We start from the raw sequence: 12,233 nt of genomic DNA, 5'->3' as shown, positions 1-12,233 counted from the left end.
CCTATGAAAATTGAAAGTATTTAGACAAACAACTCAATTCTTTAGATTAATGCAAGAAACTGATAACTACAAAACTCACTATTTTGTGCAATCCACGCAATCAATTGCATTAATTGGAATGTGTTATGAAAAACTCAAAACTGTATAAATAAATTTTTCGTGAATTCTACCGAACAAAAACAAAACAGGAACTCACTAGAACTCACTGAGCTCCCTCATCAGCTTAAGCCGCGTGTTTTTCTGTTGATGTCATTCTAATTTCGTTGTAATTTCGCGTGGATATTACAAGTTATTTCGAAACTCCGGTAAGCGGTTTACTTTAAAAAGGGAGTTTTGTGTCCGTGTTTCATCGGTCGAGCAGCACAATGTGGCCGGAAGTACAGACAGCCAAAGAGGAAAACCGGCGGGAGCTGAAGCTTTCCGGAAGCACCGCTCAAAAGAGGTTCCAATCCAACAACGATCAGTTGGATGAAGCTATTTTTCTACTGAAGGCGTTGAATCTCCTGGATATAAACGATTCACCGCTGGCCAGTATTTCACCACAGATTGCCAATTTGGAAAATTTACAATCATTGCTGTTGTTTCGCAATCAAATAAGCGCAGTTCCGGCGGAAATTGGTAAACTTTCTGCTTTGAAAGTGCTCGATTTGTCCGGTAATCGAATAGAAACGCTGCCGGAGGAGCTGGGACAGCTTAAATCGCTTACGACGGTTAATCTGTCTGGAAACAGGTTGAAACGGGTGGATTTGAGTGGATTGGATAGGTTGTCGGTAATAAATGTGTCCTCGAATCTACTGGAGGAGTTTCCGCTTTTGCCGGAAGTGAAGGCGAATGCGAACCATATTCCAGCCTTATCTGAAGTATTTAATTTTCTTTTATTTTTTAACCTTAAATTATTTATTGCCCTTATTTTTTCAAGATCATACTCGAGAAAAATGAAATCACGGAAATCCCTGATGGTCTTCAACAGCAGTTAAGTTTGAAAGTTCTCAACGTAGCTGGAAACAAGATTGAGTTGGTTCCGAAATCATTGGTCAAGTGTCACAAATTGAAAGGTGAGTGTTCTCCACAACACTGAGTAGAAAATGATCGTGATTTCATCATTTTTGTTCGAATTTTTGTTAGAATTTATAAAGTCTCAATCTAAATCGTAGTTATTTTTTCCTTATATTTTCAGACATCAATCTTCTTGGAAATCCTCTAAAAGACAAGAGGTTGAAAAAATTGGTGGAACAATGCCACAGCAAGCAGGTTCTCGATTACATCGAAAAGAACGGACACGTTCCTCCAAAATCGACCGCCAAAAAATCACAGGAAAACGACTCGGAAGCAAGCTCAGAAACCACAGATTCTCCTCCGCCAGTGGCTGATATCCGACAAAAGCTAACGATCTTGAAAGCCCAAGACACCTCCCTTAAAGTCACTTTCACCGCAGAAGCCAAAGATTTGAGGCCCCATTTGTTGCATTGCATCATTCGTGGCTTCTCGATAACAACGATGAAGAAGTTTCTACAGCTACAGAACGATCTGCACGATAACGAGTGCGGCAAACGGGAGCTAGGTACAATTGCTACCCACGATTTGACCAAAATCAAAGGCAATCTACTCTACCGGGCGGATCTGTCGGATCAAATCGAAATCACTCCCCTTGGTGCTCGAGGTGGAAAGATTACTGCTGGAAAGTATTACGAAGATCTTCGACAGCACGCCGAAGCCATCAGGAAGGAGAAAAAACGATCCACTTTTTCCGGGATCTACAAATTTCTGCACCTTCTGGAGGGTAAAGTTTTCGTATGTTTCTCCGACGATGAGAAAGTTATCAGTCTGCCACCGCTAACGAATTGCGAAGAAACGAAGATCAGTCCGGATACCCAGGACATGCTGCTGGAGGTGACTAGTACCGTAAGTTTGGATCAGTGCCGTCGGGTGATGTCGGCACTGATCAAACGGATGCTGTTGATGGATGTTCAGATAACCCGGACTGCCTCATCTGAAGGTCAAAAGAAAAAGGGACCGAAAGGTAAGGCAGTAGTTAGTTATGATAAATCCAAGGAGATGACTCTGGAACAGGTGCGGCTCTTCGATGCCGATGGTAATTTCCAGTCCGTTTATCCCGGTAAGGGTGATCTAGTATTTGATGATGGGGAGAAAATCGATGTTGAGTATAAGGATTGATTTCCTATTTGTTGTTAAAACGTTTTCTATTTTCTGTTTTACCGTGGTACTAATAGTATGTTCAGCACAGGAATGTACGAAAGAATAAGCTCAGGACGCTCTCATATCCCATTTAGCTTTCAAAGCTCAAAGTTATACTTTTTTCACAGAAAACCACATTTTGATAATTTTTTTTTAACTGAACCACGTTTTCCGATAATTTCCGTCTTTATTAGTCTTCTTGCTAAAAACAGCGCAAAAGTACATTTAAAACAATCGATGTTGTGATTCATCAATCCAGTTACTAATAAAATAAGCATAAGATGCTTACGACGACATTTCTTGAAAAGTACATCAATGGATCCGAAATCCTTTCTACAATAAGAATTAAAAAAAAATATGCTACTTAACTCATCAACATGCGGGGATACTGATTACTATACTATCGAGAATTTTTCACATACTGATGACACGATATACAAGGATACACGGATTTATTTTTAAAAGGATTTCGTTAGAAAGTGTGACGAAGAGTCACAAGTAAAAAAGTATAACATTTATCTTCAAAAATTAATAGATTTGAATATTCGCTCAGGGTTTGTGAGTAGAACTGCCAAATAGTTTCAAGCCATTGCAACGCGTTGGTTCAAGGGGTCAAAAGGTAAAACGTAATGAATTATAGTTTTTCAAAAATTACGAAGGAATACGATTTTATCGGGCCAATAAGCAACCAAACCGGATATTGCAGCAGAATGTAGTAGCCAAGGGACGTGCCCGGAAGTTATACAACAAGGTCCTAACGAAGTACGACAGATGCATCCTCATGGATGATGAAACGTATGTGGAGGTAGATTTTGGGCAGCTTTCCGACAAAAAGTTTATAAAGTCACTGGTCGGGGTGATGTCCCCGGCAAATTCAAATTCATTTTTGCCGATAAGTTTGCAAAAAAGTGTTTGATCTGGCAAGGTATTTGCAGCTTCGGACGAAAAACCCCGATTTTTGTGACAAACAAGACCATGGACTCTAAAATGTACAGAAAGGAATGCCTGAGAAAACGTATTTTTCCGTACATTAGATCTCACAAAAGATCGTAAAGTTTTGGCCAGCTGCCACTATAGGTATCGAGACAACGAGGTGGTTTTTTTTAAAAAATGACATCAACTCACCCAACTATCCTCCGCCCTATTGAAAAATATTGGGCAATTGTCAAGACGAAGATGAAGAAGCAAGACTCGGGATGCAACATAGATGAAGAAATGGTGGAACAAAGTGACCGTTGAGGTCAGCGAACAGGGTTTCCAAACTATGATGAGTGATATTCGCCGAAAAGTTCGAGATTTCATCAAAACCACATCGAAATATTTTTTTTGTTTATTGCAATAAACGACCTACATTTTGAGTACATCCTTGTTCGAGGTTTTAATAATACGTAGAAATCTCTAAACTGCAAAAACTATACACTAAAAGAGTATATGTATTCGTACACACCGATTTTAAATTGTTCTACACATTATATTTTGCTCATACAATGTATTCGAAAAATCTTTAACATGTGTATATGGGTTAACTTCTTTCTCTTCAAATGTATATGGGTCAAAAATAAAAATTATGGGTAAATAAAAATAAGCGTACATTGAACATTTTCTGCTTCATTCAAAATGGCGACGGAAAGGAAGAAGTTGGCGTCGATAATATTGCCTGATTTGGAGCTGCTGGTAGAAGCGCTGGAAGTGATCGGTAAGTATAATATATTTAAAATAAACAGTTTATTAAATGTTCTATATGATAATTTCTTTTTTATTCAGGAAGAAACCAGATAGACGTAAAGCGGCTAGTGAAGGCATCTCGAGAAGAGATTTTGGAGCTCTTCTCCTCATCTTCATCAGGGCCTGAAATTGGATGGAATTCGGAAGAAATTTTCCGAAGAATTTCGGAATGGCATCGGGCAGGTAAGTGTTTTTTTGTGACCGGAAGTTACCAGGAATAGTAGAGAGGCAGATGTTTCTAAAATTGAGGTACACAGATTTACGGGTGCTCTAAGCATACTGTATAAGACACAGGCCGAAATTAAAAATAATTCAATATTATCAGCATTTGAAAAACAACCACACTGTGATAGTCTTGTTTTGCTTGAAATCAGATGTGCACTTGTGTCCCTCTTATCTCAAACTATTAGACACGATTTTTTCTACTCGTGTTCTGAGAGTTCTGGACGAAAAAGTAAACCAACCAAAGTAAACCGGAACTTCAAGTTCAGACTATCGAGAATTACATAAAAATGGGAACACATAAAAATTTTAATAATTTTTTCAAGTTCTGTATATTGTTCTATAATTCATCAAAAATGTTGATAACAATTGACTTAAGGCTTTAATTCTTTTTTTTTTTTGCAGGAATACGATTTTATTTCGTTCGAAACAGTAGATGTTGAAAACTGCTCTGAAAACAAGGAGCGTGTTGAACCGCCCGTTGAAAACTGTCAAATTCAATTGGAGCTAGAAATATTCAATGAGCAAAATCAAAAAGAACAGGAAACATTTATCCACCATCATCAAAAGGAGCAAGAAATATTGACCAATAGCGATGAGCCGAGTTGTTCATTCGAACATTCGTACAATCCGTTCTCGCATCGATCATTACCGATTACACCAGAGGTTCTCCTCGACTTGCTCCGTTAAACGGAAGGTGAGTAATCTATCATAAAGTGCAGCATCTATGATTTGCTCTCGATAGAAAGTCGAAAAGAGCTTCTCGGCAATATTGCCAAGTATCATTTCGATCGTGGATTACGGACTGATGAGAACATACATACATAAAGGATAAACAGCTGCAATATTAACGGTTTCTCCATTTGAAAAATCTCTTGCAAACAAATATTTCATTCCAAAAGGTGGTTCAAAAAAGAATCCTGGAGGTCAATTATATAACCTCATAGTAAATACGAGGCAAAAACGAGCCAAAAGAGCAAAGATAGAAGAAATTCATCAAAAAAATTTGATCCTGTGAGCGAAGATTTCATCATAGAAAAGGTCGATGAGAATGCAAACGATACCGTTTCATGGTTGAAAGAGTTCTCGAAGCCGTGGACAACTAAGAACTCTAACTAAGGAATCTCGTCGGAAACGAATACGGGTTTTAATTGGTAAGTAATCGTTTTTAAGCTCTAAGGAAAAGGGAGGTACGTGTAAAATTGCAACTGATTTTATTCAAATACTCGCAAGACAATATTAATTTTTATCGTAAGTTTTTGATCGGGTACCCACTCGAGAAAATGCGTCCCATATAGCGGATAACTTTTTCAATAATTTATTCGGGTAAACTATTTCAGAAATTCCATTTTTGCCCGACGTCCTGTAGAAGATATCGACGGACTTGCTTTATACGGGAGTTAGCTAATAAACCCATAATACCTTGTAAAATTACCGAGAACAAAATCAAAACTGTTTGTTTACCTTTTGTGGTAACTTGAGCAAAAGATAAGTACAATAAAGTTCCGCTGAAACAGAAGAATATTCTTGACGGTCGACGGTCTGCGAAGCTCGAGGGTAAGTTGAATGGACCAGTTCTCAAAACACATACTTGAGCCAAGTTCAAAACCAATTCGCTGAACATTCTGATAAGGATTGGGAGATTCAATTGCTGCACAAGGAAGTTGAGAAGCTTCGAGACCAGCTAAAAAATTTCGCACTCCTTAAATTCCAGATGGAAGCACTACAATTTGTTCACAACTCTGCACTTAAAATAAACCAACCGAGTGGAAGTCAAACTAACGCAAGACTGGCAACCGAGCAAACGATTTATCCTTTGAAGATAAGAATGTCTCGGATAGACTCTGGAAAAAGAACTCCTACAACCAGCCAAACCTCACAGCTCACTCCTTTAAGCAAAAACGCCCCAAAACACCCTGATCGAAGCATCAGCTGAAAACGAAATTTGAAAACATTCTTGCAAACACGTCTGACAGCGACCAAATCCCAATGATTATTAAAAGCTGCGGTAACAGCAATGAGCTAATGCGGCAGCTTTTGGAAGATTGACTGACGATAATCTGATACCTGAAGAAATGCAGCTGACGAGTTCACAGAACGACTTATCGAAGCGGCAGAAAAAAACAATCCCTAGGACCATTGGATTCAAGAAAGGGATGCAGAACGCTCCGATCATTAAGAACACCAAACGATAACGATCCACGAAAACCTGAAGCACTGGCCCAGTTTCATGAGGCTAGATCAATTTGTCGTAAAATTATACGCAACGCAAAACAGAAGTCATGGGAGGAACTCATTGGAAGTATCGATCCGAAAACCCCATCTTCTGAAGTGTGGAACCGTGTTAACCGTCTGCAGGGCAAGCGAAACACTTCCAACATTATCCTGCATCTGACAACTGGAGCGACCAGCGATGGTTCTACTATCTGTAACGTGCTAGCAGATGAGTACAAGAAACGGTTTTCGAAATCTACCCTCCAAAAAGGTTTAAAATCAAACATCTACGACATCTGACCAGCAGTTTCTGAAGGAAAACTAGAACAAAGACTTCTCTTTGTAGGAGATATTATGGGCATTAGAACAACGTGAAGATAGATCTATTGGCAAGGACAACGTCGGTTATCCTCTACTATGAAAATTTTCGGAATCAGTCAAACTCGCACTCCTGCAGCTCTACAACCGGATTTGTACATCCGGAGAATTGCCACCATCTTGGCGCCATGGCATCGTCATCCCAATTCCGAAGGCTGACGGTAATCGCAGCTGACCAGATGGTACAGACCCATAACGCTTTTAAGCTGCATGGGAAAGATGTTAGAGCGCATGATCAATCGACGCTTCATTACTGTACTAGAAGACACACACCGACTAGACCACAGCCAACATGCTTTCCGCGCTGGTCACCTAATTGACACGCATTTTGCACAACTCGAAACCCTCATCAAAATAAACGGGTCGGAACACTTAAAGCTAGTTTCTCTCGACATTTCTAAAGCGTTCGACCCGACGAATAGGGTTCACATTCTGAATAGCTTAAGATAATGGAATGTTAAAGGCAGTTTGCTTAATGTTCTGTGTATTTATCTTCAGAACAGATATTCGAGTATCAGCTAACGGATCGCTGTTGAGCCCACGAATTGCGGAAAATGTTGTTCTCCAAGTATCGACGCTATCCGTTACGTTATTTCTAGTTGCCATGCAACCACTTTTTGGAGTCAACCCGGAAACGTTGATGTCCTTCTTCATGCTGAATATGTTCTTTTGATGCTAAGGGAGAAAACAGGACGTGATTCCAACAGCTGAAAGCAGCTGTCAATGCTGTTATCAAATGGACAAAAACTGTAGGTTTCACGATTTCGGCTCCTAAGTCCAAGTTATGCATGTATGTGAAATAAAGCATCCATCAAACTAAATAGAGAGCCAATACCCCAAGTTAGAAATATGAGAATGTTGGGGGTGCTCCTGGATTGAAAAATGCAGTTCCGTCAACACTTTTCAACGGTCAACCAAAGTTGCTCTAGCCGTGTTAGACTTTTAAAAATACTCGGAAGTAAGCTCAAAAAAATCACCGTAAAACCCTTCTTCAGGTTGGTTACGATTTGGCAACGTCCAAACTAATGTACGAATTTGGATTAGCTGCAACATGAATTTCATGGACAAGATGCTTTCACCCATTTATAACGAAGTAGTTAGGTTGTCATACCGTTTCGGTTGTTATTGATCCAAAGATTAGCACAAATAGGAATCCAAGTTGTTGAGAAAGATATTGATCGATACTCATCTATATATATAAAAATGAATGTTTGTCTGTCTGTCTGTTCCCTATAGACTCGAAAACTACTGATCCGATCATCGTCAAAACTGGCATCTGAGGGTTTTTGAGGCCGGGGATGGTTTCTGTAATAGTCAAAACTCCATCCGACTTAAGGAAGGAGAGGCTTTCATACAAAATTTGTAATTTTTCGAAACAAATTAAAGTCATGACATCCATTTTCTTGAGATGTTTTTTTTCCTTTGGACGGTTTGTTTTTCGTCTCTATGGTCGAGGCGTCGCAAAAGGAAAGTAACCCAGGCATAGCATACTGATCCGTAGGAATATTTTGGCGCGTATTTCTCAACCAAGCATATTTTCTTTGAGGGGTTTGTTTTTTGTCTCCATTGGCGAGGAAACGTCGTCGCAAGAGGATAGTAACCAAAGCACACTGTTCATTGATTGCTGGAAAATTTAACAATAAGGCGCCTGTTTCTCAAACACGTGGGGCGATATGCAACCTAGATGTGTTTTTTTCTTGGATTTGTACACAGCACGTGGTAATAAATGACGCCTAGATGTGACACGGATTGGCATTTTATCAATCGAATCAAAACCAATTGAAAGATTTGCAAAAATACTTCCATATTTGGTACGTGTTAATGTAGGTAGCATTCGACTTTTCATTCAAGGAACATTAGAACATGTTCAAACGTTCAACTTTTTCTGTTAAAAAAAATTAAAAATTATGTTTTCTTCTAGAAATTGTTACTTCGGCCCAAATACACAACTGAAACGAATTTAGAAATGAAAATGGGAGCTTTTTATTTTAAATAATTCTGAAAAAACCATCGTACTTTTTGCTTACATACCAATTCAAGTACGTACTTAACATGAAAAGTGTTTTTATGTTACATGGCTGCATAAAAGAGACTTTTGGTTCGCTTCGAAAAGCGAGACTTTTGAACTGATATTCAACTGGACGCAAAATTTTTAAGAAATTTTTTTAGTTTAGCCTTAAAGTGTTAAAAACAATATTCCCTTCTGTCAACTTACACGGTGGGGCATGGGAAACGTCGAACTTTTAAGAAATTCATCTTCAAAATGATTCAATATGTTGGAAAGACCAGAAGGGGTATTCCGAATGTTGAAACTGCAGCGGATATTGAAAATTCTTAAATGTCTTTGTAAATGAAGGTCATTCCCTTTGAACAGCATTCGATTTTAAAGCCATTACTCTGACGCATCTGTAAATAAGCTTTGCATTGACACTTGCCCCAATATACGGGACAAATGTAAACTTAGAAATTTGTTTTTGCCTACATTTTTGAATATTTGACTTTCAAAGAGAGAATAAAAAATAAACGCTGAGAACTTAATAAGTGATGCTAATGATATATTTTTTTAATATTTATATGTTTACCGTAGTAAATTTATTTAAAAAAATGAAATTTGCACTGTATTTGATCCATAACTAATTTAATATTTTTTTCATTACCATGATAAGTGCTGTTTGAGTATCGAGCCGGTTAAATTTGCCTACCTTCTTCAAGCACTGGGGGACAAAATTGAAAAAGATGGGAGAGCTCCCATGTAAATTTAAGATAAAGAGCTTTTCAAAGATGGGACCATATTAAAAAGGTTTTTTTGGGTACAGAGTACAAATTTCAGATCTTGAAAAACGAGTTTAGAGATCAAGTTTCAGTAAATATTATATACCATCTTTGAATTGCAATTCAGAACTGCAGCTGCAGCTCTCATTTCAAAGTTGTTGGTTCTGAAGTATGATGAGGTTTGATTTAAAAAAATGCTCTCTAAAATCTAAATTTGAATAAATTTTTACAAATTACATTTATTTCCAGAAGGTGTAGCAAAGCACAACGGGTCAGCTAGTCAATTATAAAGAGATCCATGCGCTTCATTCAACTAGTCATCATCGAAATTGTACCCAACATCTGTCCAGTCACAAGACCGCCCGAATAGCAAGGACCATGGTAATAATATAACAGAACAATTAATTTCAATGGAACAGTGCACTTCATCGTAATATCCAAATATTTTTCAACCACTTTTTATTTTGAAACCACCGTCATTTTCAAAGTCACCGTGAAGTACATCGTTATTTCAAAATATTCCAATGTTGTCAAAAATATAAAAACCACAGTATAACAATAATTTTCTTGTAACTATCATTGTTACTGTGTATTTCATGGTGAAATTAAATTCCAAACCACAATGAACATTGTTAAACTTTTGCATTGTGTGCCTATTTATAATTTTTCGTGTAGAGTTTTATTTTCACTCCGCGCTCGCGCCATTTTTTAAAGTATTTATCAAAATTTTGCTTAATTCAGTGCCAGTGTTATCGTATATCAAACCGGAAGGATTAACGTGAAAGAAGATATCCATCCTCCCAACGGAAGATCCAACTCCCGCTTGGAAGAAACTTTCTAAATTTCAGCATGCCATCAAAATCGATGCAAAGCCTCCGACTAGGAATGTCCCCGCCAACAAGATCCGGGTTGTTTGTATGTCGAATACACACTCGCTAACCGACCATTTGACATTCCGGATGGAGATATCTTTGTGCAGAAAATTGCGGTCCTCGATTTCAACAATAAGCTGGGTAAAAACTTTGCGTTTCGAACTCAAATGATGATTCTAACCAATCGTATTTATTTTCAGAAAAACTTCCGCATAAACACAAAATGGTCAAAGCGGAAAATCATGAACTTAGCTTCGATCACACCTTCATGTACTCCTTTGAAAATGTCACCGGAGGCTGCTGCAAGAAAACTGGATTTATCATTCTTGACGAAATACCAACACTTGGAAATTCGAAGGTTTGTGAAAGTCTTCTTCATACCTTTCCTTCAATCTCAAGTGATTAAATATGGAATGTTTCATTACTAATTTTTGTTTATTTCAGGAGAGCCGTGAAAACGGAAAATATTCATCAGCAGTTCAGCAAGTGCACCTAACTGCAGGATAATAGCATTGAATTGTGTGGTCTTAAAATGGGTAACCGAAGTTTTGCAAGTGGGCCTTCAATGTGAAGCGCAGCAAAGATTGCCCGGAAAAGTGGGAGAACATTTCAGAAAAGGTTGATATCCTGATAACACATACGCCTCTCGTTAGTCATGGAGATCTTATTTACTACGTGCCGTTTGTGTTGCCATCGACAGATCAGCAACGAATAAAACCACGGTATCACGTATTTGGACATGTTCATGAAGGCTACCAGATAAATTCCGATGGTAAGATTATTTTTATTAACGCTTCTACTTGTGACATCAACACGACAAAATTATCTTCGAGAAAATAATTGAACCCTATACATAGCCCACATTTCTCGTTCTCTTGCAGCTCCCCACAACCAAGTACGGATCTGAGACGATGAACTGACTGACACACTGGTGGTTGCTCTAACCAATGGCCTGAATCATAGAGCAGTTAGAAACCGAACGGCAGATTTGTAGCGAGATCTGTAGAATATCTTCGATCGGACGGCTTGCGAAAGGTTAGAACAAAGCATGGATGGATTGGTCAACATAACTCATGAACAGCAACGGAAAAGGAAAACAAGTCAGCATTACTAAACATGCTACCATTAAGAGTGCGCGAATAGACGAGCATCACGAATTTATGTAGAAGTGACTGGAAACCGCTGCCACTCTATAGATCTAAACAAAATCCTAGAGGACATGGCCCGGGCCATGATTGAGTTACGGTCCATCGAAGCGGCAATACAATTATGTGCCCTAAACACAAATCTGGTAAACACGGAAACCACGAAGCATTACCTTGCAATTCTGGTAAGGATTTTTATCTACAGACCGGCACTAGAAATAAGATTCACGTTGCTATTGCTATCCAAGGTTCCGGATGGCACAATTTGAAAATGTCTTGTTTTTTCAAGCCTTACCATACCAAAGTGTTAAACAATTATAATATAGAATAAAATTATTTCGATTTTTTTTTAATTTATCAGTTTGCTAAAGTTATTCTTATTTTAAGGAATAATATTCCTGTTTGGTCGTGCTTTTTAATAAACGTAAAGCACAACTAATCATGAATAAAATTCCTTGAAATAAGTTATAACTTTAGCTAAATATTCCAATCAATAAATAGTTCATAGTAAAACCATGAAACTTTACGGTTAAAACAATAGTTATATACCATAGAAAAACCTTGATTTACATCTTCGTTATAACAATGTAATTAAATGGATTTTCATTGTTTTACTATGAAAAAGTGGAAGCTGTTACCACCATGAACTTTATATTTTTGAGCATCCGAATGTATGGAAAATCGCCATTTTTTTCATGGTCACGCTGCA

At 38.1% G+C, this 12,233-nt stretch overlaps 2 protein-coding genes across 2 annotated transcripts; both read left to right on the top strand.

Annotated features, from left to right (window-relative positions):
* The first annotated feature begins 224 nt into the window (after positions 1 to 224).
* LOC129745978 (leucine-rich repeat-containing protein 47-like) lies at positions 225 to 2,492 on the top strand. Its single transcript, XM_055739391.1, has 3 exons — positions 225 to 860; positions 920 to 1,055; positions 1,178 to 2,492. Exons 1-3 carry the CDS (start codon positions 366 to 368, stop codon positions 2,173 to 2,175), a joined length of 1,629 nt encoding a protein of 542 aa, XP_055595366.1. The 5' UTR covers positions 225 to 365; the 3' UTR covers positions 2,176 to 2,492.
* Positions 2,493 to 10,129: 7,637 nt separating this feature from the next.
* On the top strand, positions 10,130 to 11,814 carry LOC129743090 (UPF0046 protein K07C11.7-like). Its single transcript, XM_055735042.1, is given in 6 exon segments — positions 10,130 to 10,156; positions 10,296 to 10,452; positions 10,455 to 10,520; positions 10,580 to 10,737; positions 10,824 to 11,151; positions 11,261 to 11,814. Coding segments are annotated over 5 exon segments (471 nt in total). The 3' UTR covers positions 10,887 to 11,151; positions 11,261 to 11,814.
* The last annotated feature ends 419 nt before the right edge of the window (positions 11,815 to 12,233 follow it).

The sequence above is a fragment of the Uranotaenia lowii genome, chromosome 2 (assembly GCF_029784155.1).
Source record: "Uranotaenia lowii strain MFRU-FL chromosome 2, ASM2978415v1, whole genome shotgun sequence".
NCBI classification, from domain to species: domain Eukaryota; kingdom Metazoa; phylum Arthropoda; class Insecta; order Diptera; family Culicidae; genus Uranotaenia; species Uranotaenia lowii.
Note: the sequence above shows the minus strand (reverse complement) of the source record. Positions and strands in the feature narration are given on the sequence as shown.